The sequence below is a fragment of the Lissotriton vulgaris genome, chromosome 5, assembly GCF_964263255.1.
Source record: "Lissotriton vulgaris chromosome 5, aLisVul1.2, whole genome shotgun sequence".
Classification (NCBI taxonomy): domain Eukaryota; kingdom Metazoa; phylum Chordata; class Amphibia; order Caudata; family Salamandridae; genus Lissotriton; species Lissotriton vulgaris.
The window spans coordinates 271,646,475-271,669,674 of record NC_141693.1 but is presented as its reverse complement, the minus strand read 5'-3'; the positions used below and the strand labels follow the sequence as shown (position 1 = coordinate 271,669,674).

The 23,200-nt window shown below is 48.0% G+C and overlaps 1 protein-coding gene across 4 annotated transcripts in view; it reads right to left on the bottom strand.

The window, feature by feature from the left end:
- Window positions 1-23,200, bottom strand: part of CLSTN1 (calsyntenin 1) — a 353,579-nt gene that overhangs the window by 95,947 nt on the left and 234,432 nt on the right. For all 4 annotated transcript variants that reach the window (XM_086921388.1, XM_086921386.1, XM_086921385.1 and 1 more), the window contains one exon: window positions 18,806-18,927. In XM_086921388.1, the coding sequence (XP_086777514.1) occupies window positions 18,806-18,927 (122 nt within the window). The remainder of the gene's footprint in view (window positions 1-18,805; window positions 18,928-23,200) is intronic.

Below are 23,200 nucleotides of genomic sequence, written 5' to 3'. Positions count from 1 at the left end.
GGGGATTGATGTGCCACGCAAGTGGGCCTTAAGGGTTGGGCATCTCCTGTGGTCAGGGGAGGCAAAATCCCAGAGCTAAAAACTCCGAGATTTCTTTAAACATCTGTCCAGTTGTATTATCTTTGAACTCATGTCAATCTCACCCCCTCACACCCCTCACACCCCCCTCACCCTCACAGACCCTCAACCTCACACAACCTCACACACCCTCACCCTCCTCACCCTCACACCCACCTCACCCTCACACCCACACCCACCTCACCCTCACCCTCACACCCACCTCACCCTCACCTCACCCTCACACCCACCTCACCCTCACACCCCCCTCACCCTCACACCCCCCTCACCCTCACACCCCCCTCACCCACACACCCCCTCACCCACACACCCCCTTACCCACACACCCCCTTACCCACACACCCCCTTACCCACACACCCGCTTACCCACACACCCCCTTACCCACACACCCCCTTACCCACACACCCCCTTACCCACACACCCCCTTACCCACACACCCCCTTACCCACACACCCCCTTACCCACACACCCCCTTACCCACACCCCCTTACCCACACCCCCTTACCCACACCCCCTTACCCACACACACCCTTACCCACACACACCCTTACCCACACAAACCCTTACCCACACACCCCATTACCCACACACCCTCACCAGCATAGCATAACAAAACATAGCATAACAAAATACAGCATAGCAAAACATAGCATAACAAAACAAAACATAGCATAGCATGCATAACACAACATAGCATGCATAACACAACATAGCATGCATAACACAACATAGTATGCATAACACAACATAGCTTAGCATACATAGCAAAACATCGCATAACAAAACATAGCATAACAAAACAAAGCTTAACAAAACAAAGCTTAGCATAGCAAAACATAGCATAGCAAAACAAAGCATAGCAAAACAAAGCATAGCAAAACAAAGCATAGCAAAACAAAGCATAGCAAAACAAAGCATAGCAAAACAAAGCATAGCAAAACAAAGCATAGCGTAGCATAACAAAACATAGCATAACAAAGCATAGCAAAACACAACAAAGCATAGCAAAACACAACAAAGCATAGCAAAACACAACAAAGCATAGCAAAACACAACAAAGCATAGCAAAACAACAAAGCATAGCAAAACAACAAAGCATAGCAAAACAACAAAGCATAGCAAAACAACAAAGCATAGCAAAACAACAAAGCATAGCAAAACAACAAAGCATAGCAAACACAACAAAGCATAGCAAACACAACAAAACATAGCAAAACACAACAAAACATAGCATAACAAAACAAAGCATAGCATAACAAAACATAGCATAGCATGACAAAACACAGCATAACAAAACAAAGCATAGCATAACAAAACAAAGCATAGGATAACAAAACAAAGCATAGGATAGCAAAACAAAACATAGCATAACAAAACATAGCATGACATAACAAAACATAGAACAAAACACATAGCATAACAAAACAAAACCTAGCATAGCTTAACAAAACACAACAAAACATAGCATAACAAAACAAAACATAATAGCATAGCAAAACATAGCATACCAAACACAACATAGCATAGCATAACAAAACACAGCATAGCATAGCAAAACAAAACATAGGATAGCAAAACACAGCATAGGATAGCAAAACACAGCATAGGATAGCAAAACACAGCATAGGATAGCAAAACACAGCATAGCATAACAAAACATAGCATAACAAATCAAAGCATAGGATAGCAAAACATAGCATAGCATAACTAAACAAAATATAGGATAGCAAAACAAAACAAAGTATACAGCATCACTCAGGGGCACCACAACATCACTATTCGCTATGACAGCATCACTGAACGCCACAGCATCACTCGTTCGCCATCGCAACATCACTGAGCGCACCACACCATCAATCTGTGCAACCATTCAACAACTGGTTCAAATAGGTTCTCTCAATGTTTCAAGTTTTATTACAAATGTAACAAAGTTGTTAATATTTCACTTCTGTACTTGGATTTTCGTCACAAAATACACTGAACTTAATCTTCACAAAAGTTATTTACAAAACTTTAAGCTATTGCCATTATAAATTACAATAACTTATTTAAGTATTAATTATTGTAAAAAAAATGTAATCCATTGTAATTTGTAATATCAATACAGGCAAGTCACGTAAATACAACATATTGCATTACAAATGCAATAGGTGTCACATTTGCGAAAGTTATAACTATTGGCATTGTAAATGACAACGCTATTAATTTCGCTATTTTCAAAAACAAAACAAATAAAAAAATTGTCATTTACAATACCAATAGCTCAAACTTTCCTAATGCGAGACCTATTGCATTGTAAATGCTTGTTTCCAAAGTTTGCGCACAGCAGCCGTCACTGCGCATGTAGAAGGAAGTCCTGAGCAGGCAGCTCGTGCCAGTCTATGAGGTCCTGAAATGGTAAGAGGGTACCATCCTCATATAGATCTCCAATGGAGGAAATCCCCAGCTCCTCCCATTCCTGCAGCTGCTGCCAATCCCCTCCGTGGGGCAGTTCCTTGCAGAACCACACCGGAATCTTAGGTGCATACGCAGGACTCACTTTATTGCGCCGTAGAGCCCTGTTCCAGCACTGCCGCACTACCCATAAATCTCTGGGCACTTCTCTTTCACGCACCAGTAGCTGTAACAGAATCAGAGTCAGGTGGCGAAGCCCCAGGTCCCTACCTCTCTGACCTACCTCAACTCCCAGTTTCTCCACCATCCGCTGTGTTAACCATTGGAACTGGGCCGCATGGTAGTAAGCCTCGAAATCAGGTACTGTGAAGCCCCCTTCTTGTCTGGGACGCATAATAGTAGTCAGCGCCACTCTACGCCTCCCTGAGCCCCATAGAAAGCTCGAAACCACTGAGTTTAGTTTGGCAAAGCACTTCCCAGGCACACAGAGCGGCAGCGTAACAAAGTAATAAAGCAAACGGGACAGGGTGATCATTTTTAGCAATGCCACTTGTCCCGCGACCGATAGAGGTAAGGACCCCCAGAATTCAAGATTGCTCTTGGTAGTTCGCAGGGCCCGCCCCACATTGCCCTTGAATAAGTCAGCAGCCTCATGATAAATTCAGACCCCCAAATAAGGCAAGCAACTGCCTTCCCATCTGACATCAAGCCCTTTAGGAGGGTCACCTCGCCCCCCACGCACCGGAAACACACAGGTCTTGGCCCAATTAACTTGGAGTCCTGCCACTCGCCCCAACCTCTCCAGCAATTTCCCGGGCTCCCCGTAACTCATCAGCAGCGTTGGCAAGGAACATTAACAAATCATCAGCATGAAGGGCAATATAGTGCATCTGACCCATCCCCTCTAGGCACCTGTAGTGCCTCCCTGTCCGTGTACGAGCCGCCAGCGGCTCCATTGCCAGGGCAAACAGAAGGGGAGACAGAGGGCAGCCTGGTCTCGTCCCTCCTCCTACGTCACAAGCCGCAGAAATTTCCCCTCCCGTCTGTACCCTGGCCGTCGAGCGAGTGTAGAGAATCTTCGTCCAGGCCACAAATCCCTCACCTAAACCAAAGGCCCACAAAATCCGAAACAGATAAGGCCACTCTAAGCTCTGGAGGGCCTTTTCAATGTCTATCGATAGTACACATGCCTCTTCAACCCCCGCAGCCGCCACGCGCAGCAGTTGACACAATCTTCGAATAATTATGGCCGTGCTCCGGGTAGGAATGAACCCAGCCTGGTCCCCGTGCACCAGAGTTGTCATGTGCCCCATCAGGCGATTGGCCAGAATACCACTCAGATTCTTATAGTCCATATTTAACATCACCAGAGGGTGATACGCTGTACAGTCCCACTCTGGCTTACCCAGTTTGAGGAGTGGTACAATCACTGCCTCTCTTGTCGAGCGAGGCAAATAGCCAGTCTGTTTTGACCAGTTATAAAGGGTCATCAGCTGCGGAGCCAACATGTCGATATAAGTGACATAGAACTCTGATGGTAACCCATCAGTGCCCTGCGTTTTGTTCCTGGCCATACGCTTAATAGCTCCCCGGACTTTGCCAAATTCCACTGGATGGCCCAGGTTCTCCGCCTCTTCTGCATCAATCTGAGGTAACTATGTGAAGAAAATCTCCTTCCTCTAACTCTCTAGGGTCCAACTTGCTGCAAAAGGGTGGAATAGTATTCCAGGAACTGCGTGTTAATGGCCTGCTGTCCGTAGTGAACTGCCCCACCCCCCTCTCTTCCCGTAGTTCAAGAATCAGTGTACCTCTGCGCGCTGGATTTGCCAACCAAGCTAGGAGCGCCCCAGACTTATCTCGCTCCGCATGCGTCCGCACCATGTATGCCCTGTAATCAAAGCACCTCAGAGGTTGTCCTAGCCAGATACTCATCGTGATCATCATGTGGACATCAGGGGAACACAACACAGCGTCTAGCCTGACGTGCAACTTATGGACCGCTGAAAAATAAGAGTAGTCTCTGTCCCTAGAGTGATGGGCCCTCAAGTGTCCGTAAGCCCCCAGCGCTGCTGCCAGTCAAGCCTGATGTCTGCGAGTCTATGGGCAGGGGCGTCCAGAAGTGGTGGGTGGGATCCCCCCCCCCCCCCAAAAGAACAGGGCCTGTGAGTTCCCCCGCCAATTTCTGTGAATGTTGTGCAAAAAAAGAGAACTGGTCGATATTGGGGGCATATATGCTTCCTAGTGTAATGTCCCGCCCATCAAGGCGCCCCGTGACCACTAAAAACCTGCCCTTTGGATCTATCACCTGCCTCACACATTGAATGGTACCCCCGCCCGCACTCAAATCAATGTCCTCCTGGCATAGGCAGAGTAAGTAGTGTGGAATACCTGCCCCCCCAGCGGCGCTGTAATGCCATCCCCTCTGCCAAGTGAGTTTCCTGAAGCAGTGCGATTTGCACTCCCCGCCGCACTAGGTAGGCGTGTATTTTGTGTCGCCGACACATAGTATGCATCCCCCATACATTCCAAGACATAACTTTAAGACCTATGGAGGTACCCATGGAGGTACGCATGGATCCAACGCATGCACTCGCTCTTCTAAAAAAAAACCCTAGCGACATGTCTGACCCCCACCCCATCTCTCCCAGCTTTCAAACTTCACCCAACACCCACACCCCAGGACAGGCACACAAGAACAGGTTCCCATCCAAACCAAACTGGTCATATACAGAACTGTAACTGGGAGGTAACATGTGGCTCGTGCACAATGCCCCCAGTACCCCCCTCACCGGTCCCCCTTCCTTTGTGGAAGCCTGCATAGCCCGTTGGGTCCCCAGCAGTCCTGAAAAGTCATCTTCTGCCATGTTACCCCACATCAGAATTGCCCCGGAGCCCAGCAAGCGCAACCGACCTTGTAGCATGTGCCCGCATACCCTCTGCAGTCCCATCACCCAAAGATCCCATCAGCTGTCTGCGGGGTGACGTCCGGCATGTCTGTGTCCGAAAGTCCTTGGGCGCTACCAGATCTTGGGCGCTCTGTTCCACTCTTCTCGATGTCTGTATCATTGCCCGCCGGGCTAACCACTCCTTGACTGATGGCCGCCACCGCCTGCACCGCACTGTCTCTCTCCTGACGCTGATCCACCGGAGAAGTAGGCTTCCCCCACGGCAGAGTCCTCGCCTGCCCTTCTCAGGGCAAGGCCTCCCGGGAGGCGGGCGCAGATGCGCCACCGCGACCCTCCAGCCAGCCCCATGCTGCCTTCTGTGTAAGAAAGAAGTGGGTCTTTTCATCTGCAGTCACCCGCAGGCGTGCTGGAAACAGCATGACGTAGGGGAGATGGAGCTGACGCAGCTTTCTCTTAACAGCCAGGAATGATGACCTTTGACGTTGGACCTCCCTGGTGTAATCTGGGAATATCAGCACCCTACTGTTTACTATTTGCAAATTCTGGTGTTCTCGAGCCACCCTCAGGATAAAGTCCCGGTGATGGTAATTTAAGTATCGCCACCATTGGTCGCAGTGGAGCTCCAGGTTTAGGCGGGCGAGCCGGAACCCGGTGCACCCGCTCCAGCATGTAGAATGGAGATAGGCCCTCTGGTGCTATCTCTGTTGTCAGCCAGTTTTCCAAGAAATGGACCGCATCCACTCCCTCCTCGCGCTCTGGGATCCCAACTATGCGGAGATTGTTGCGTCTTGAGAGCCCCTCACTGTCCTCTGCTCGTACCTCCAGCACTTGGACTATGCGTGTTACCTCATTCAACAAGTGGCGCAGGGCAGCTACTGTATAAGGGATGTCCTTCAAAGTGGTTTCGTGGGCCGCCACTCTCTCCTTAAGTTTCCGATGGTAATCCTTTAGGAGGGTGAGATTGATCCAATGGGGTCCATTCTCTTCTTGAGTGCCTCCTGTGAAGCCACAATGGCCTGCATTATTTCCCCCAATGTAGGGTCTCCATTCCTTCCCGGCCTCCGTCTTGTAACGTCGCCATCCTCATCCTGTGTGCTGCTCCACTTCGTCCAAGCGTAGCACCTCAAATCCCTTTTTCTTCGACACCCTGTCCATCGTGATCACCAGGCACTGCCGACACCAGTAGCGCCGAGAAAGCCCGAGATCTCACCCCGCAACAGCAGGGCACTGCCGTCCCTTATTTATTTATTTATTTAGAAAGTTTTATATAGCGCAAACATGATCTTTGCAGATAACAGAGCGCTTTACAAAGGCAAGGGGTAAGTGATAGGTAGGGTGGTTAAAAGAGGGAGCATCGTTAGGGAGGTAGGTCATCAATGCAAGTAGTACAAATAAGAGGGAGCATGAATCAATCTGGTAGGTCGATAGTACAGGTAAAACATGTGCAAAGGGATCAAACAGGTAGTACAAATCGACGCAGAGTCTTAAAAGAAGACCAAAAGTATCAGTTCAAGTGTATTTAGCCATGAGGATAGCTTTAACTTCTTTCTTAAAGAGAAGAGTGGAGGAGATGAGCCTGGTTTCAGGAGGGAGTGAGTTCCAGATCCTAGGCGCCATTCCCGAGAAGGAGCGTTTGTATGTTTTTTCATTCCGGAATCTTCGAGGCTTCAGCAGAAGATTGTTACTGCTTCTTGTGGTTCTGGAGCCGCCGGAAATTGTCAGCTTCTGAGTGAGGTAGCCGGGTGAGTTCAGGTGTATAGCCTTGTGCGTCATGCAGGCAATTTTCAAATGTATTCTGGCTTCAAAAGGCAGCCAGTTCAGGGATTTCAAGTCAGGGGAGATATGAGAGTGTTTTTTAGATCCAGTGATTAGTCTCGCTGCTGCGTTTAGTGAAGCTCTTAGGGGTGCAGTTGTAGTTAGGGGGAGACCGCAGAGGGCGATACTGCCGTAGTCTATGCGAGGGATGACTAGTGCTTGTACTGCATTTTGGAAGTCTTTGGCTGGGAGGAAGGGTTTAAGTTTCCTCAAGGTATTTATTTGGAAGTTCACTCCCTTAATTGCCTTACTGATATGCTGCTGCATGTTGAGATTGGCGTCAAGTGTTATGCCTAATGATTTTGCTGAATCCACGATGGTCGGTTGGACATTGAGTGCAGTTAGGTGTTTAAGCCAGGTTTGAGTGGTAGAGATTTTCGCGGGGTGAGATCAGAAGGAACTCAGTTTTCATAGCATTGAGTTTGAGGTGGTTATCGGCCAGCCAGGATTGGGTGCTTCTGATCGTTGAGTTCAGACGCATAAATGTCATTGGGGGATTGTAGTTTGAGATATAGCTGAGTGTCATCGGCATACATGTGAAAGTTTATATTGGATGCTTGTAGCAAGGTGGTGAGAGGTTCCATAACTAGGTTGAACAAAGTTGGGGATAGGCAGGATCCTTGGGGGACACCTAACGATACAGGTACTGGAGAGGACATCAAGTTCTTGCTCTTGAATTTCTGAGACCTGTTGTGTAGAAAGGAGGTGAACCACTGAAGGACAGTCCCAGAAAGACCCATTCTTGTCTTTAAGAGTTTGAGTTGGTTCTCATGTTTCACAGTGTCGAATGCTGAAGAGAGATCAAGAAGGATGAGGAGGCGGGTATCATTTTGATCTAAAATTTGGAGGGCGTCGTCAATTATGTGAATCATAGCAGTTTCGGTACTGTGCCCTGCTCGGAAGCCTGATTGATGAGGGTTGAGGAGGTCAAACTGTTCTATGTGCTTTGTCAATTGCAGTTGTACGCATTTTTCCAACAGTTTGGCGAGAGTGGGAATGTTGGTAATAGGACGGTAGCTGTTTAGATCAGTGGGGTCGGCTGTTGGTTTCTTTAGTAAAGGAGTAACTTGTCCAACTTTGAGGGAGTCAGGGATGGTTCCTTGTTGAAGTGAGCTATTGATAATTTTAGTCCAGAGTGGGAGGAGCAAAGGGGTGAAGTCTTTTACAGCGTTAGCAGGAAGAGGATCAGTATGGTGATTGGATGGTTTCAGGGTGCTGAGTAGTCTGTCAATTTCTTCTTCAGAGTAAGTGCCAAAGGAAGACCATGTCGCATTGTTTTTTGGCTCATTGGGCGTTATGCAGTGGGGTTTGGAGTAAAGGTTTGCGTCAATGAGGAGATAGTTTCTTATGTTGTCAGTTTTTTGGATAAAGAAAGCGGAGAAGTCTTCACAGGAGGGTGCATTGCCCATAATGTCGACTGCTTGGGGTTGTTCCTTGGATTGTGATCGGATTAGCTCGAACAGTTTTCTTGGACGGTTTTTTGCTTGGTCGAGCTGGAGTCTGAAGAAATCTGATTTTGAGCGTTTTATTTTCCTGAAGTATGCGTTTCTCTTTTTCTTCAGAATTCTTAGGTGCAGTGCAGAGGGAACAGCTCTCCAGGTGCGCTCTGCCATTCGCATGGCCCGTCTGTCTTCATTGAGACTCCCGTCGTACCAAGGGTTGGAGGTCTTGGTGGAGACTCTTTTCAGTTGCATCGGTGCAGCCTCATTGATTATTGAGGTCATAGCGTTGAGGTAGTGGTCAGTTAAGTACTGAACGTCAGTAACGCCGGTAGGGGGGGCGGGGGGGGGGGGGAGTAGGAGATTGCAGCTGTTAGGGGGTAAAGAGTTTGGATTGAGATTCTTCAGGTTTCTTTTCCAGACTTTGGGCTTGGAGGATTGGACCTGGTTGCGTTTAACTTTTTCATTGATGAAGAATGTGACAATATGGTGATCTGACCAGTCACAGGGTTGGATAGAATCAAGTTGAATAGTGCCTTCTTTGGAGATGATAAAGTCGAGGATGGAGTCTTTGTCATGGGTCGGGCTATTGCAGATTTGGGTGAGGTCAGAAGCGTTAAGGACATTTTTGAGGCTATTAACCACTGCGTCACTGCAATCATTCCAGTGAAGATTGTAATCGCCAAGGTAAATTTGTGTATTTTGCCGTCCTGAGTTGATTGAGATGGTGTCCATTAGTTGTTGGGAGAAGGTGAGGTTGTCCCCAGGTGGGTGGTAAATGATGTGTAGTGAACATACAGGTTTGTTTTCACGGATGACATCAAGGCAGATGTATTCGCAGGAGGTAAGAGAGGGGGCGGTGACTTTATTAATTGATAGATTGCTCTTGTAAATCCATGCGGTTCCACCGCCTGTCTTGCTGGGCCTGTCAAGTCTAATGATGCAGTAGTTGGGGGGGACTAGGATATCCATGATAGGAGTAGAGGATTCAGTTAACCATGTTTCAGTTAGGACGGCTAGGTCAAGGTTCAGAGAAATGATGAGATCAGCGACCTCCGAGGAGTCTCTTTGGGCCGATCTACAGTTGAGAAGTGTGCATTTGAGTCTGGGGGTGAAGAGGGATCTAGGGTGAGGGGGACTTTTGTGAGGTTGTTGGGGACGGAGCCTCTGTTATGCGTGGGGTGTCTGAGAGGGTTGGAGAGAATTGTAGGAATGGACAGGTGAGTGTTGGCTAAGAGGTTTTGGCGATCCGGGATATATGTGCGGAGTAGGGTGTGTAAGTCGATGTCAGAAAGAGTCTTGATAGTGCGTCGGGGCGGTTGGAGGTATTGCGAGAGGGGATAGAGGTCCAATGTAGGGGGTGAGTAGGATGTGAGGGGGGATATGTTGTAAGGTTGAGAAGTGGTGGTGGGGGGGGGTGTCTGGGGTGTGTGAGGAGTAACTCTTTGAGGGTGTGGAGTTCTTCTCTCACTTGGAGGAGGTTGGACATGATCATGTCCATCGTGGTGTTGGGTAAGGAGTTGGGGGTGGGTACTGAAGGAGAGCATGTGTCTAGGTTACTGGAGTGGGGGTGTTAGTGAAGTGGTTGGCGTTGGAGTTGGCGGTGTTAGTGTTTGTGTTGATGTTCGGGTATTAAGAAGAAGGGGTCCCAGTAAGGAAGACACATAAATAGAGACAATTTAAATAAAGTAAATGAAAATTAATGCATCTATAATGTTTTATTCACATTATAGGGAAAGGTATTCAAAACCAATTATAATATACAGTTGTATCAGTGCCCCTGGGGGTAAGGTGGACGTGCAGTCGTGAGGGTAGTGTAGGGAGGGATAGTGACAGTAAAAACACGTATTATTCATACATTCATATGAGTTCAATGTCGGATGGACAGCGTGACGATATTCAATCAACACAAAAGTTCACAATACACATGCCCCAAAGTCCATATTATGCAAAAATTGGGATAGGAGGAGGCTGTGTTATAAGGTGAAAAAGTCGACGTTTCGACCCAAAGGAAGCAGGAATCAATTAAATCCTTGCAGGTGGGTCTTCATCAGGACGAGGAAGGGGTAGTGGGGCAGGCAACCTGAATATATCAGTGTTGGTGGGTTGTAATCAATAGATGAGGTCGATATTGGCATAAAATCTTGAAAAATAAGGTCCAATATCCCACATGGGTAAGGCAAAAACGATCCGGTTGCTAATTGGTTTTGAATACCTTTCCCTATAATGTGAATAAAACATTATAGATGCATTAATTTTCATTTACTTTATTTAAATTGTCTCTATTTATGTGTCTTCCTTACTGGGACCCCTTCTTCTTAACGCTAGATACCCAGGTCCCAGTGACTTTATTGGGTTAACCCTTTTTTCTGATATTGATGTTCGGGTAGGCAGGGATGTTGGGGGGAGTGAAAGGATTAGTGATGGTGTTGGGAGTCACTGATAGGGTGGGTGAGTCAATTGCGGGACGTGCCGAGGCGTGGCGTTGCGGGGGTGGCAGTGTGGTAGATGGGAGTGAGAGTGGGGGGGAGAGGTTGAAGGAGGAGTGAGAACTAGGAGTGGCGGGAGTGCAAAGAGTGGGGGGGAGATGTTGAGGGGAGAGTGAGGGCTAGGAGTGGCGTGTGTGCAAACAGTGGTGGGGGAGATGTGTTGGGAGAGAGTCATGTTGTGTGGGGTGCAGTCAGGTGAGGTGGGTTGTTCTGAGAAGCTAGTCGGAAGAGTGGGGTTCTCGTTAAGTGGGAGTGGGGGGGTGGGGGTGTAGGTGGCGGAGGGGAGATCCGCGTATGGGATTGAGGATTGTGAGGTGTATGTAGCCGGGGGCGATAGAGTAGAGTACTGGGGGAAGGGAGGAGGTGCGTGTTAGTGGTAGGGGGTGCTGTGAGGTCGAGGATGTTGGGATTGGAGGCCGGAAGTTGTGGGAACTGAGCGTTGGAGATGTATTCTTTTGAAAGTGGGGAACAGGTTGTCAAATAGGTCAAGGTTTCTGTCTGTGGATTGAATTAAGATAGTACCGTTATTGTAGATAGTAATGGATGCTCTAGCTGGGTAGAGTTGGGATGGTGTGGTGGAAAGTGTTATGCCATGGGCACTTTTCCTGGTGGTCGAGATGGTGAGTAGGGTGAGGAATGCTTTTCTCCATTGTGCTCTGTGTATAGTGTAAATAATGATGTCGGTGCTCTTAGCTCCATTGAAGAGGGAGAAGTAGATGTCTAAAAAGGGGGTTTCAGGGTGGGACTTAAAAAGTTGTGTTTAAAACGTTTGGGGTTTTTTTGGAGAGCTCTGGGGGGTAATTAATTTTATATGTGCGTTTGCCCACGGGTTCCATGTTGGACGAAGTGGAAGAGGCAGGTGAGAGGGGCTGTGAGGGTCGCAGTATGAAAAGAGCTATGGCGTTTGCGAGGGAGGTGAGGGAGAAAAGTTGAGTAGTGTGTATGGAGGGGTAGAAAAATTGACTAGCTTAAGATGGGCGCTTCGTTAGGTATGATGAAGAGATGAGGATTGACTAGTCTAAGATGGCCCCCAAGAAAGAAAGGTAGCATAGAGTATGGTAGTCCTAGGTTTGTTATTCTGTCCTGAGATCCGGGATGCAGACGAATTTCGAGGAAGTCCTTTTTCTATCTTACTGGGAGGGTAGAGGTGAGTCCTATGTCTATTTTGGAAGTCCAAGGGGAAGGCAGTGCTTTTAGATTAGCTTTGTGGGGGTCTGGCAATTTGTTGTTGCAGATTTATGACCCCAGCCATTTTGGGTGAAAGATCTGTTTTCTGGGGAAGTAAGGGAAATGGGGTAGAGTAAATACTACAATTTTATGGCCCCAGCGATTTTGGGCAGAAGGATCAGAAAAGTAAATCCATGTAAATCAGCTTGAAAAGTGGTGTAAAAATAAAAATAAAAATAAAAACTGAGCAAGAGGCACGATACCTTGTCATAATCCTGGGATCGTATTTAGTACGAGATGCTTGATCTGCTGGCTTCAACACGCCCTTTTTCACGTTTTCGGGTGTATATTCCTCTTCACCAGTTGATGGTTCCATAGAAATAAAGAACTCCAATAACAAAGGTAGTGCTGTCAGCGTTGTTTTGTTTTATTTAGTGCAATTCCTGGGGAGGGCTATGAGGAGTCTTCTCTCCGTGTGCGTGTGTAATCGCAGCGCGGTCCTCCCGGGGGCCGCCAAGCCGCGACCCAGCCAACCTGCCGCCCAGCTCCCCCGAGCAGCACCGCAGCCTAGCCGCCACTGACCAGGGGCTCCTCCGCCACAGCTCCCGGCAAGAGGGGAGAGGCCAGAGGCACCTCCACCACAAGCCGTGCGATCCAGGGTCTGGCGCTCCAGCAGCAGGGAACAGACCTCCAGGGCATTCGCAGTGCTTGCCGTCTCCACGTCGGTACTCCGTAGGGGGGAGCGGGGGGGGGGGGGGGGGGGTCGGTCTCTCCGCTTCACTCAGCCCAGCGTGTTCAAAGTGACGACTGGTGACCGCAGCAGTCTGGGGTGTGTATCCATCCACGGCAGGCAGTCATGGCAGGCTCCAACCCACCGTCAAGGAAACCAACAAAGATCTGATGCTCCGCGTGCTAGAAGTGACTGCCCGTGACCGGCGATCGCTGCAGCCACGGCAGGCATGCAGTCACAGCAGGTTCCAGCCAGCCCACCTTCAGGGGTAACGCCGAAGATCCGATGAGGGTGTCGGGGCCCCAGACGACAATGCTTCTCCAACGCCCGCCGCCTCCCGGTCGACCACGGATCACTGACCACGACCAGCCTCCTCGGCAACCACAACAGCCACAGCAGGTTCTCACCCTCTGTCTTGTGCTCCGCCGATGATCCGGTGAAAGTGGCAGGGGTCCCAGCCGTCAGTGCCCAGGTATGTGTGTTACACCATTCAATCCAGTTACTTTCAGGTTGCAATCCAGTTACTTGTGTTACTCGCTTAAGATGAGTGCCATCAGGGATAATTCCAAGAAAGGGATCCCAAGCACTAGGAGCTCGGGACTAGAGCTCCTACCAGGCGGCCATCTTGGGGATGCATGATCCCTTGATGCCTGTTCCGGAATTCTCAGTCCCCAACTCCGCTCCGAGCCCTACAGGACCAACCTGTCCGTCGCCGGGCCGTCGCCACCAGGTCACTCAGTCCTTAACAGATTTGCGCCTCGCCCCCTTCCACCAAGGCAAGGTTCCCAGAGTAAGAGTGCCGTCCCTGCAGTAGCTCTCCCGGCCAGTGTTGACCCCCACCGCCGGTCAATCAACAGGACCCTGCAAGACAGTGATCGACGTCTATTCACCCTCCGTCAACCTTGTGGAGCACCCTTTAGAGGAGGCTCACGGTGTCGGCCCGCCCAGCAGCAAGCAGGAAGTCTCTAAGCAGTGCCTCGGTGCACTGCCTGCTAGAGGGTGGCCCAGTTCGCCCCCCATCCGTTCTCACCCCAGATCCACCATCAGCACAGTGACACGGAGATGCATCCCCAGTACGGTGACAGTCCCACTGTCTCACAGGCCGCAGTCGTTCCTCGAAGTCGTCCTCTAGGGCCACCTACCAGTGGGGCCCCCCCAGTCTGACGCACCCTCCTCTCCTTCACCACCAAGGTCCGCCCGCCGGGGAGTTCACACAGAGTCCCACCACGCCCTCTCCCCCCGCAGCTCGAGCCAAGCAGTCTGTGGGAACTCACCCACTGTTATTGCAGCAGTCTTGGTTGCTCTTTTGATTCCCCTCCTCCGCAAGCAGACACAGGGCCAAGAAGCAGCACCCCCAGAGTCACTCAGGGGTTCAGCTGGCAACAATGGCGGCACGGCGCCGGAGCAAGGCGAAGGCCAAGGGCTCTCCCCGCCGCTCCACTCCGGGGAAATCCACAGTGAGGGCCCAGACAGCCACAACAGCACAGGCGGCTAAGATGCAGGTCGGGGTCCCGAGCTCCGCCCCCTTCCTTAATTCCGGGCCGCTCCAGACCGCCCTAGCCTAGCAGTCATCGGGTGCTAATCGCTGATCGTCGGGCTGGTCTCAGGGCCCGCGATCCCAGGGGACTGGCTTTTAGAGCAGACAACAGTTGAGACCAGGCCGAGCCCCAAATGGCGCCTATTATGTCCCGGGCGCCACCATCAGGCATCCGCTGTTAGTCGGCCGGGATAAAATCGCTCATCCACGCCGATGCGCGATGTCTCCTCACCGCCCAGGTCCAGTGAAGCAGCAATCACCCTTCCGATGGCATCAGGAAGGCCGTAAACACCCCCTGGGACACCTCCGATCTCGGTAGGCACCGCCGGAGTCTGGCGCCAAATCCTCTGCGCGGGCCGCCATTTTGATTCCAGAGTAGGCGGTCTGCAGCAAGGGGGGGAATTAACTCTCTTCCCCTAGCGCGCTCTCCGTTGTCCCAATCTTAACTCAGGGTGGGCACCGCCACTGAATGCAGTGCTTGGGCCCCAAATTACATGCCAGGATCATCTATATCTGAGGGCAGCCGCGGAGGAGCTCCGGAGTCCGCTGCTGCTGACATCAGCCCTTAAGCCACGCCCCCCCCCCCAGCTCTAGGTGGTTCATATGGAATGATCTTTGTTGAATGGTCCATTGCCCTTGAGTTGTATGATGTAGGAGATGGGCTCCCCATCCTGTGAGATGAGTCTGCTGTAAGTACTATTTGTGGAACAGGTTTGAGGAACAGCTGCCCTTTTGTCAAGTTTTTGGTGTTCCACCACTGCAGAGAGCGAGGTGTGCGGCTGTCCACCAACACCAGGTCTGTTAGTTGTCCTTGAGCCTGATTCCACTGTTGTGCTAGACATTCCTGTAGCTGACGCATTTGCAGTCTTGCATATGGCACAATAAAGATGCAAGATGCCATCATTCCGATTAGTCTCATGAACACTGACTGTGAGAAAGTGTTGATGTTAAAACTTTGTGACTAAAGCTTGAATGCTCTGTATCCTTGCTGGACTGGGATACGCTAGAGCTGTAGACGTGTTCATTGTAGCCCCTAAATATTGATGTACATGAGAGGGCTGTAGGTGCGACTTGGTGTAGTTGATTGTGAACCCTAAGTCGTGCAATGTTTGAATTGTCCGAGATGTGTGTTGGACACACCGATTGAATGACTTGGCTTTTATGAGCCAATCGTCTAGATATGGGAAGACATGTATCTGTTGTCTTCTGAGATGTGCTGCTACTACTGCTAGGCACTTTGTGAACACTCTTGGTGCAGTTGTTACCCCGAATGGAAGGACTTTGAATTGATAATGCTGCCCTTCAAGTACAAACCTCAGATACTTCATGTGAGAAGGATGTATAGGAATGTGGAAGTAAGTGTCCTTTAGATCTGGTGTTGTAAGGAAGCTGCCTTGTTGCAGCAATGGGAGCACTTGTTAAGTGATCATATGAAAATGATCTGAGTGTATATAGTGATTGAGGGGCCTGAGATCGAGAATTGGTCTTAGTGTCCTGTCCTTTTTGGGTATTCGAAAATACAGCGAGTAAACCCCTGTTCCTTGATGTTGTAAAGGAACTATTTCTATTGCGTCCTTTTGAAGAAGTGATAGAACTTCTTGTTTGAGCAGTGTAAGATGTTCTACAGACATTGGACGCTGCCTGGGTGGTATGTGTGGAGGGGTAGCTGTAAGTTCGAGTCAGTAGTCATACTGGATAATTTGTCTTACACACCTGTCTGTTGTGATGGAACTCCAGACAGGTAGGAACTGTGTTAGTCTGCCCCCCACAGGAGTGGAGTGCTGTTGGGGGAGCAGAGGGAAGTCACTGTTGTGGTGGAAGAGGTTAGATTATTGTTGTTACCTCGACCTCGACCTCTTCCTTTATTGTTGTTGCCTCTATAGCCTCCTCTAAAATATCCTTTACTGGAGGATGTCTGTGTATTGGATTTGAAGGAAGCAGTATTGTCTGCTCCAGTCTGTTTGGAGCCTCTTCTATAGAAGGAGCGACAAAAGGAGCCTCTAACTTGTGTGGATTGCAAAGCTCCCATAGATTTGGCTGTATCGGTGTCTTTCTTCAATTTCTCAAGTTTTGTGTCTTCCTCTGGTCCAAACAAAGACCGTGTTTCCAGATGGGTTCAATAACCAAAGAACAGGGAAACGCGTTTGTGAACAAAAACGTCGAGGGTAGAGTGGATTGCGCACCGAAGGCAGCCTGAAGAACGGTTTTGAACTGGAGCGCAGCAAAAAATGCCCAAGCGCAATTCAGAAAAAATAATCTAACAATGGAGTTGATGCCCATGCACACTGCCAAAGAAAGGAGGAGTCACCTAACCTCGTGACTGGAAAGACTTCTTTGAAGAAAAGCAACTTGCAAACATCTGGACTCAACACTAGATGGCAGGAGTATGCATAGCATGTGTATCTACAGCACACATGCCTCGAACATACGGATTTTCTTTAATTTCTACATCCTAAAGCAAGAACACTTCTAAACAAAGGAAAACAGCTTCAAATGGCCAGCAAACAAAATTAAATTCAAAATGTTGTTCGAACAGGGAGGGAGGTGAGAGAGAGAAACTGTTTGTTGTATGTTTTAAGGTTTGGACAATCAATAAAATACTTAATTTAAAAAAAAGAAAAATGTTGTCTTAAGTAATAAAGGACTGAAAAGATGGAATGCACCCTATGTTGTTAAGTGTAAGAAACCTAGGTAATGCATTTTCTGGTTTGAAATACCAGAATAAAAATACTTCCAAGCCCAGCAATCCTGATTGTAATAGAAGAAAACGTGTATTTCTTTATAGGGCAGACAACTGGGAGTTAACAATGCTTTTAGAAAAAAATGCCTCAAAAATTTTATTTTACAGTGAGGTTTTCCACATGTCAAACAGCTTTATATCCTGAATATCAATGAAGATCTGAGGACGGACGGACGAACACTATTCTTGAGATGAACTTGATGGGAACCTCTTACAAATATCACATTCCTCTGAGATGTGTTGGATCAGTATGTAAAGGCCTTCTAGAGCTCAATGGTTATACATTTTCTAAAAAGAGATATTTCTGGCTTTTCCTGCCAAGTCTCCAATTTACCCATTTACACAATACGTGGCAAGAAGCTGAAGACTGCTTTAAAGTCAATGCATCTTGATGGCTAAAGCGGAGATGCCTAAAGCAGACAGGCCTTAACCAAGTGGCCAGGTTACTGAATTAAATCAGAAGTTTTAAGAAAAAGTAATTACTGGGCATTTCAAATCTGGCACCTGGAAATAATTCATAAATTGTCAATCTAAATGCAGAGGGGGTTGTGGAGGCGAAGGTACGTTCCTTCATGTACTATGGGACTGCCCGTATGTCTAGAGGTACTGGAAGTCGATACATGAGATTCTGAGTAAAGTGTTAGATCAGACACTCCCCTGGAGGCCAAGAGATGTCTCCTGAACGTGTGGGAACCGACAGACCTGAACAACTCTTGTGTCACCTGGGTCACATTGGGGCTTATGATTGCTAAACTTAACATAGCCCAGAAGTGGGGGGCATCGCGGACACCAGCTGTGGGTGATTGGTAAAAGGATATGGACTGGTGTATGTTTTGTGAAAAATATGTCTACGTGGCCAGGGGATGTCCCAGGAAGTGGTCCAGAATCTGGGAGGGCTGGAATGAATAGAGGGGGAATCTCTGTACCCCACCGCTGGTGCCAGCTCAAGATAAACCATTGCAGATATGACGTGTATCACCAGTAATTACATTGTGCACTTGCAAATGCCAGAAAACATTGATTCAGATAAGCAATGCTATTGTACTGTGTATAATGCCTTGAGATTTGATTCCTATTGACAATAAAAAGATTTTTTTTTAAATGTCAATCTAGGCAAGATTTACGGCTAAAAAAAGCTATTTACAGCAAAAGGATTTCTTGTGCATGGGAAGCCTTCAAAAGCTTAAAATAGTCCACTCTGGACGAACATGGCCATGAATGCTTAAAGAAGCAGCAGCAAATCCACATGTGCCTTTGCTTTCTATCTTGTTGCTCTCGTCTTCCTCGCCATTTGGATTTCACTTGCTCTATTCATCAGAATGATGTACCCTCCCACTCCTCCCCCCCCCCCCCCCCCCCCCCCCCCCAAAAGAGAAGCACTGGGTGTTTGAGGAACCTCATATAACCATAGCAAGACAGTGACAACATATATGTCCTGCAGTTGATGCTTCCTCAGAATAGAGGTGGTCTAGAGGGTGGTGGTGGAGAGGGAAAGGGAGGTGCACTCACCTGGTCCAGGTTCCAGTGAAACTCTGCTGGGCTTGAAGTCTTTTCTTCTGACGGATCTTGGCGGAACAGAAAAACGAGTCTACAGTTGTGCACAAATAGTGAGAGGCGATGTCGGTTCATATCTGCAAAGAATATAAAATCGTATTCAATCAGCTAGGAAAGGAATGCAAAACAAAAGTTTAGCAAATAAAAGGTACTCACAAAATGTATATACTCAGAAGCATCTTGTGCTGTATCTGCATTGCCCCAAAATATTCAAATGCTCAGACTAACTGAATAGAATGCTCAGACTAACTGAATAGAAAATCAACATGTTCCATTAGGGACCCTATATGGTAAGTCACCACAGCATGTGAATCTACAGAAGATATTAATGAATGGAAGAGATCAATGATGGAAAATTGTTGGCAAGTGTACTCTTAGGACAATAACATCTTCTGTACTCTGTAAGAAAGTGGATTACGATGTAGTGTGATTGTGATGCCTCATCATGTTATAATGTCACAATCTTCATCAGGTCCAGTTAGGCTTCTTTAATAAACCCTTATAACAGTCCTGGGTAGATGTGGCACAGAGCAGTCTGGCTTAATCAAAGTAACAAGGGTAAAGCATTTAGAAGTACTAAAATAGTCAATAGGTAAGAAACACAACAAGAATCTCACACTTATGCATTCCTCTGCCATCTAGAGTTGGGCTCAAACGTGTTCAACTTGTGTTTCTTCGAATAAAAACTTTTTAATTCTCTGGACCTGGTGACTCCACCTATTAACAACCTCAGACAACCGGGGAGAATTGTGGGCGAATGAGAGTCTACAGCACTACATGCCACGAACAGATACTTATAAGGTAAGTAACATTTTCCATTTGTGGCATGTGTAGCTGTAGATACACATGCTGTGCGTAGACTGTAAAGGAGCCCTTCCAAAATCAGTGGCTTAGCCTGATGACGTTGCAGTAGATTGAAAGAGTGTGCGCAAGACAGCTTGGCCTAATCTAACTTGTCTAACCAGGAAGTCCACACAACAGTGTGCGGTTAAGATATGAGGGGTAGATGAAGTAGCTGCATTACAGATGTCAGCTAATGGTATATAACCTAGGAAAGCCATAGAAGCCCCTTTCTTATGGATGCAAAGAGGTATGGAAGGGATGGGCTGGGTTCTTTTTGCTTTGGCATACCGGTCCTGTATACATTTGACCAACCATCCTGCAACCCCTGCCTTGGAAATTGCACTTTCATTATGAGTCTTACAGAAGGGCTTTGTCCTGTCAATATAGTACGTTAGCACACTTGACATCAAGAGAGTGTGTAAAGTGCGTTCTACTACCGTTTCTGGGTGTGGAAAGAAGACTGGCAGCTCGATTGTCGGGTTAAGGTGAAAACTGGAGAACACTTTAGGCAGGAATTTTGGATTGTTCTGTGAACCAATCTGTCTTTATGTTCTTGGAAAACCAGCTCTATGGTAAGAGCGTGTATTTCACTGACTATTCTGACAGAGGTGATGGCTACAAGGGAGCCAACTTCCAAGATAAAAATTGACGAGGACAAGATAAGGTGGTTAAAAGGGGGGGCCTATCGGTCTAGTGAGGACTATGTTAAGGTCCCGGATGGGAGCAAGGGGCGTCCACGGTGCATTAACCCTTTTGAGGCCGTCCATGAAAGCTTTAATAACTGAAACTCGTTAAATATGTAGTGTATTCCTTAATAGGCCGCTACGACAGTCTGATGTAAACAAATAGATCCATAGGCAAGGCCAGACTTCTGTAGGAAGGAGGTAACATAATTTGTTGCACAGATACTGTGGGCAAATTTGAGGGCTTTGGGAAGACAAAAGTCAACAAATTGTTTCCATTTGGCTGAATAACATGCCCTAGTAGTGGCCATTGTGCCTCCTTAAGAATAAACATACCCTGTTCTGGAAGATAAAGGTAACCAAATTCTAAGATCTCAAGAGCCATATCGCAAGTTGAGCTGCTAAGGGTTGGAATGCCAGAGTGCTGTGGTTCTGCATGAGAAGATTCAGCCTGCTGGGGAGCTTCTTGTCTGGGATTAGAGTTAGTTTTAATACTATGTTGTACCATGGATGGAATGCCCAAGATAATGCTACCACAATGAGCGTGAGCGATGTCAGTCTCAGCCGCCTTACCACAAATGGGAGGAGTGGGAGAGGCGGAAAAGCATAAGCAAACATCACAGATCAACTCTTTCATAGCACACTGCCCAAAGACTGTGGGTGTGGTATTCTGGCGGCCAAGTTTGAGCATTTTGCCTTTACGGAGATGGCAAACAGATCTATTTACGGGACCACCCAACGGTGAAAATACATGTGTAGGACTTGGGGTGTAGTTCCCACTGCTGGACTTGCTCATACATCCGGCTGAGAAGGTCCCGCTACATTGGGGTCCACTCTGGGAATGAATGTGCTGGACAAGTAGATGGACTTGTTGATGAATTGCCCACTTCCAGATGCTTTTGGGTTACACTGGAAAATTGTGGAGAATCTGCCCCCCTTGCTTCTGTAAAACATGTCAGTAGTGTTGTGAGAACTGTCTTGTTCTGAACAACCATATGAAAAGCCCAGAGTGCAAGCTCGATGGCTAGCAGCTTCAGGTTATTGATATGAAGTGATTGCTCGGCAGGGGTCTATGGACCCTGAACAGTGAGATGAACGAGGTGCGCTCCCCAGCCTGTGGGTGATAAGTCTGTGGTGATGGTCTCTTGCAAAACTGTATCCAGGGAGGGCCACCCCTGCATTAGGTTGTTTTCCACCACTGCAGAGAGTATTGTGTGCGGACCATCACCAACTCTAGATGACCCTGTGGCTCAAGACCACTGTTCCGCTAGGCACTCTTGTACCGGCGCATGTGGAGTCTGACATGGACGACCATAGCTATGCAAGGTGCCATCATGCCTAGTAAACACATCACATTTCTGACTGTACCGGCCTACCTGGCTGAAAAAGAGGCACCATGTTTTGGAAGGCTTGCACTCTGGGTGAGGTAAGCCTTTCCCACACAGGTATCCAAGACAAGCCCAAGGTTGGCTACATCTGAAGTGGGATTTAGTCAGATTGATGGTGAAACCCATAATGTGCAAGGGGTGAATTGTGGTCTGGATTTGGGTGAGAAACAGCTGATGCATGCTGCTCTTGATCAGCCAGTCGTCTAGGTAAGGGAACATGTGGATGCCGCTCCTCCTGAGATGAGCTGTTACCATGCCCAGGCATTTGGTGAAGACTCTCTGAAATGGTAACCCTCAAGGATAGCACTTTAATTTGATAATGTAGTCCACTTACCAACCAAAAAACTGAGAAATGTGTGATGCGCTGGGTGGATGAGTATGTGGAAGTAGGCATCCTTCAGAATCCGAGCATTCATGAAGATGCTCTTCCGCAAGAGTGGTATATCATCCTGTAGAGTCACCATGTGGAAGTGCTCTGACCGAATGTACTTGTAGAAAGGTCAGAGACTGAGAATAGACATGAGGGGGCCATCTTTCTTTGGGATACGAAAATAGAGTGAGTATACACCCTTTCTGCTATGGTGATGTGAAACGTGTTCTATAGCCCCTTTGTCCAGGAGGGCATGTTCCTCCTTGTGAGGAGGCGCAGATGTTGTTCTGACAAACTGTGTTGGAGAGGGTAAATGTTTGGTGGTGTTTGTATGAGTTCCAGACAGTACCCCCGTAGGATATCTAGAACCCAATGGTTTGAGGTTATTTCTGACAGACGGGGCAGAAACACCTGCTATCTTCCCCCAACAGGTATTTTGTGATCAGGGGAAGACTAAGGCTGTGACAGTTTTGAGGGGGTACATCCTTATGGGGCAGTACTTTTAACTCTATCCTTGTTATTGTTGCCCTTGTATCCACCCCTGTAGTAACCCTGTGAGAGGGATTGGTGTGGTGGCCTGGTGAATGTGGAAGAGGATTCTGGAATGGGTGTCTTAGATGCGCCAATGAAACTGAGCACCAAAAAGAGCCTCGAGTGGGCAGCGTTTGAAGGGCAATCATCGCTTTTGCATTATCTGGGGGTTTTCTTGTTGTTCTTTTTTGTTCTAGCACCTCATCGACCTTAGGGCCAGAGAGATGCGGACCATAAAAACCAACATTTAATAAGTGCTGTCACACCTCTGGTTTTAGCACAGAAACCCCCAGCCATGCATGGCAGCGCAAGAGAATGCTGGAATTATTGTAGCATGCGGCTGTATCCATGGCGACTAAAGCACAGCGAGTATTAGAGATAACCTTCCCCTCTGCTAAGAATTGCAGACTTTTTTGAGGTACTGTCCTGGGAGACTTGACCATTTGGCTCCAGTGAATATGGTCATATCTGGAGAGTACACTGGATTTGGTTATTCACCAAAGAGTAATAGACTATGTAGCCACCCTCTTACTTC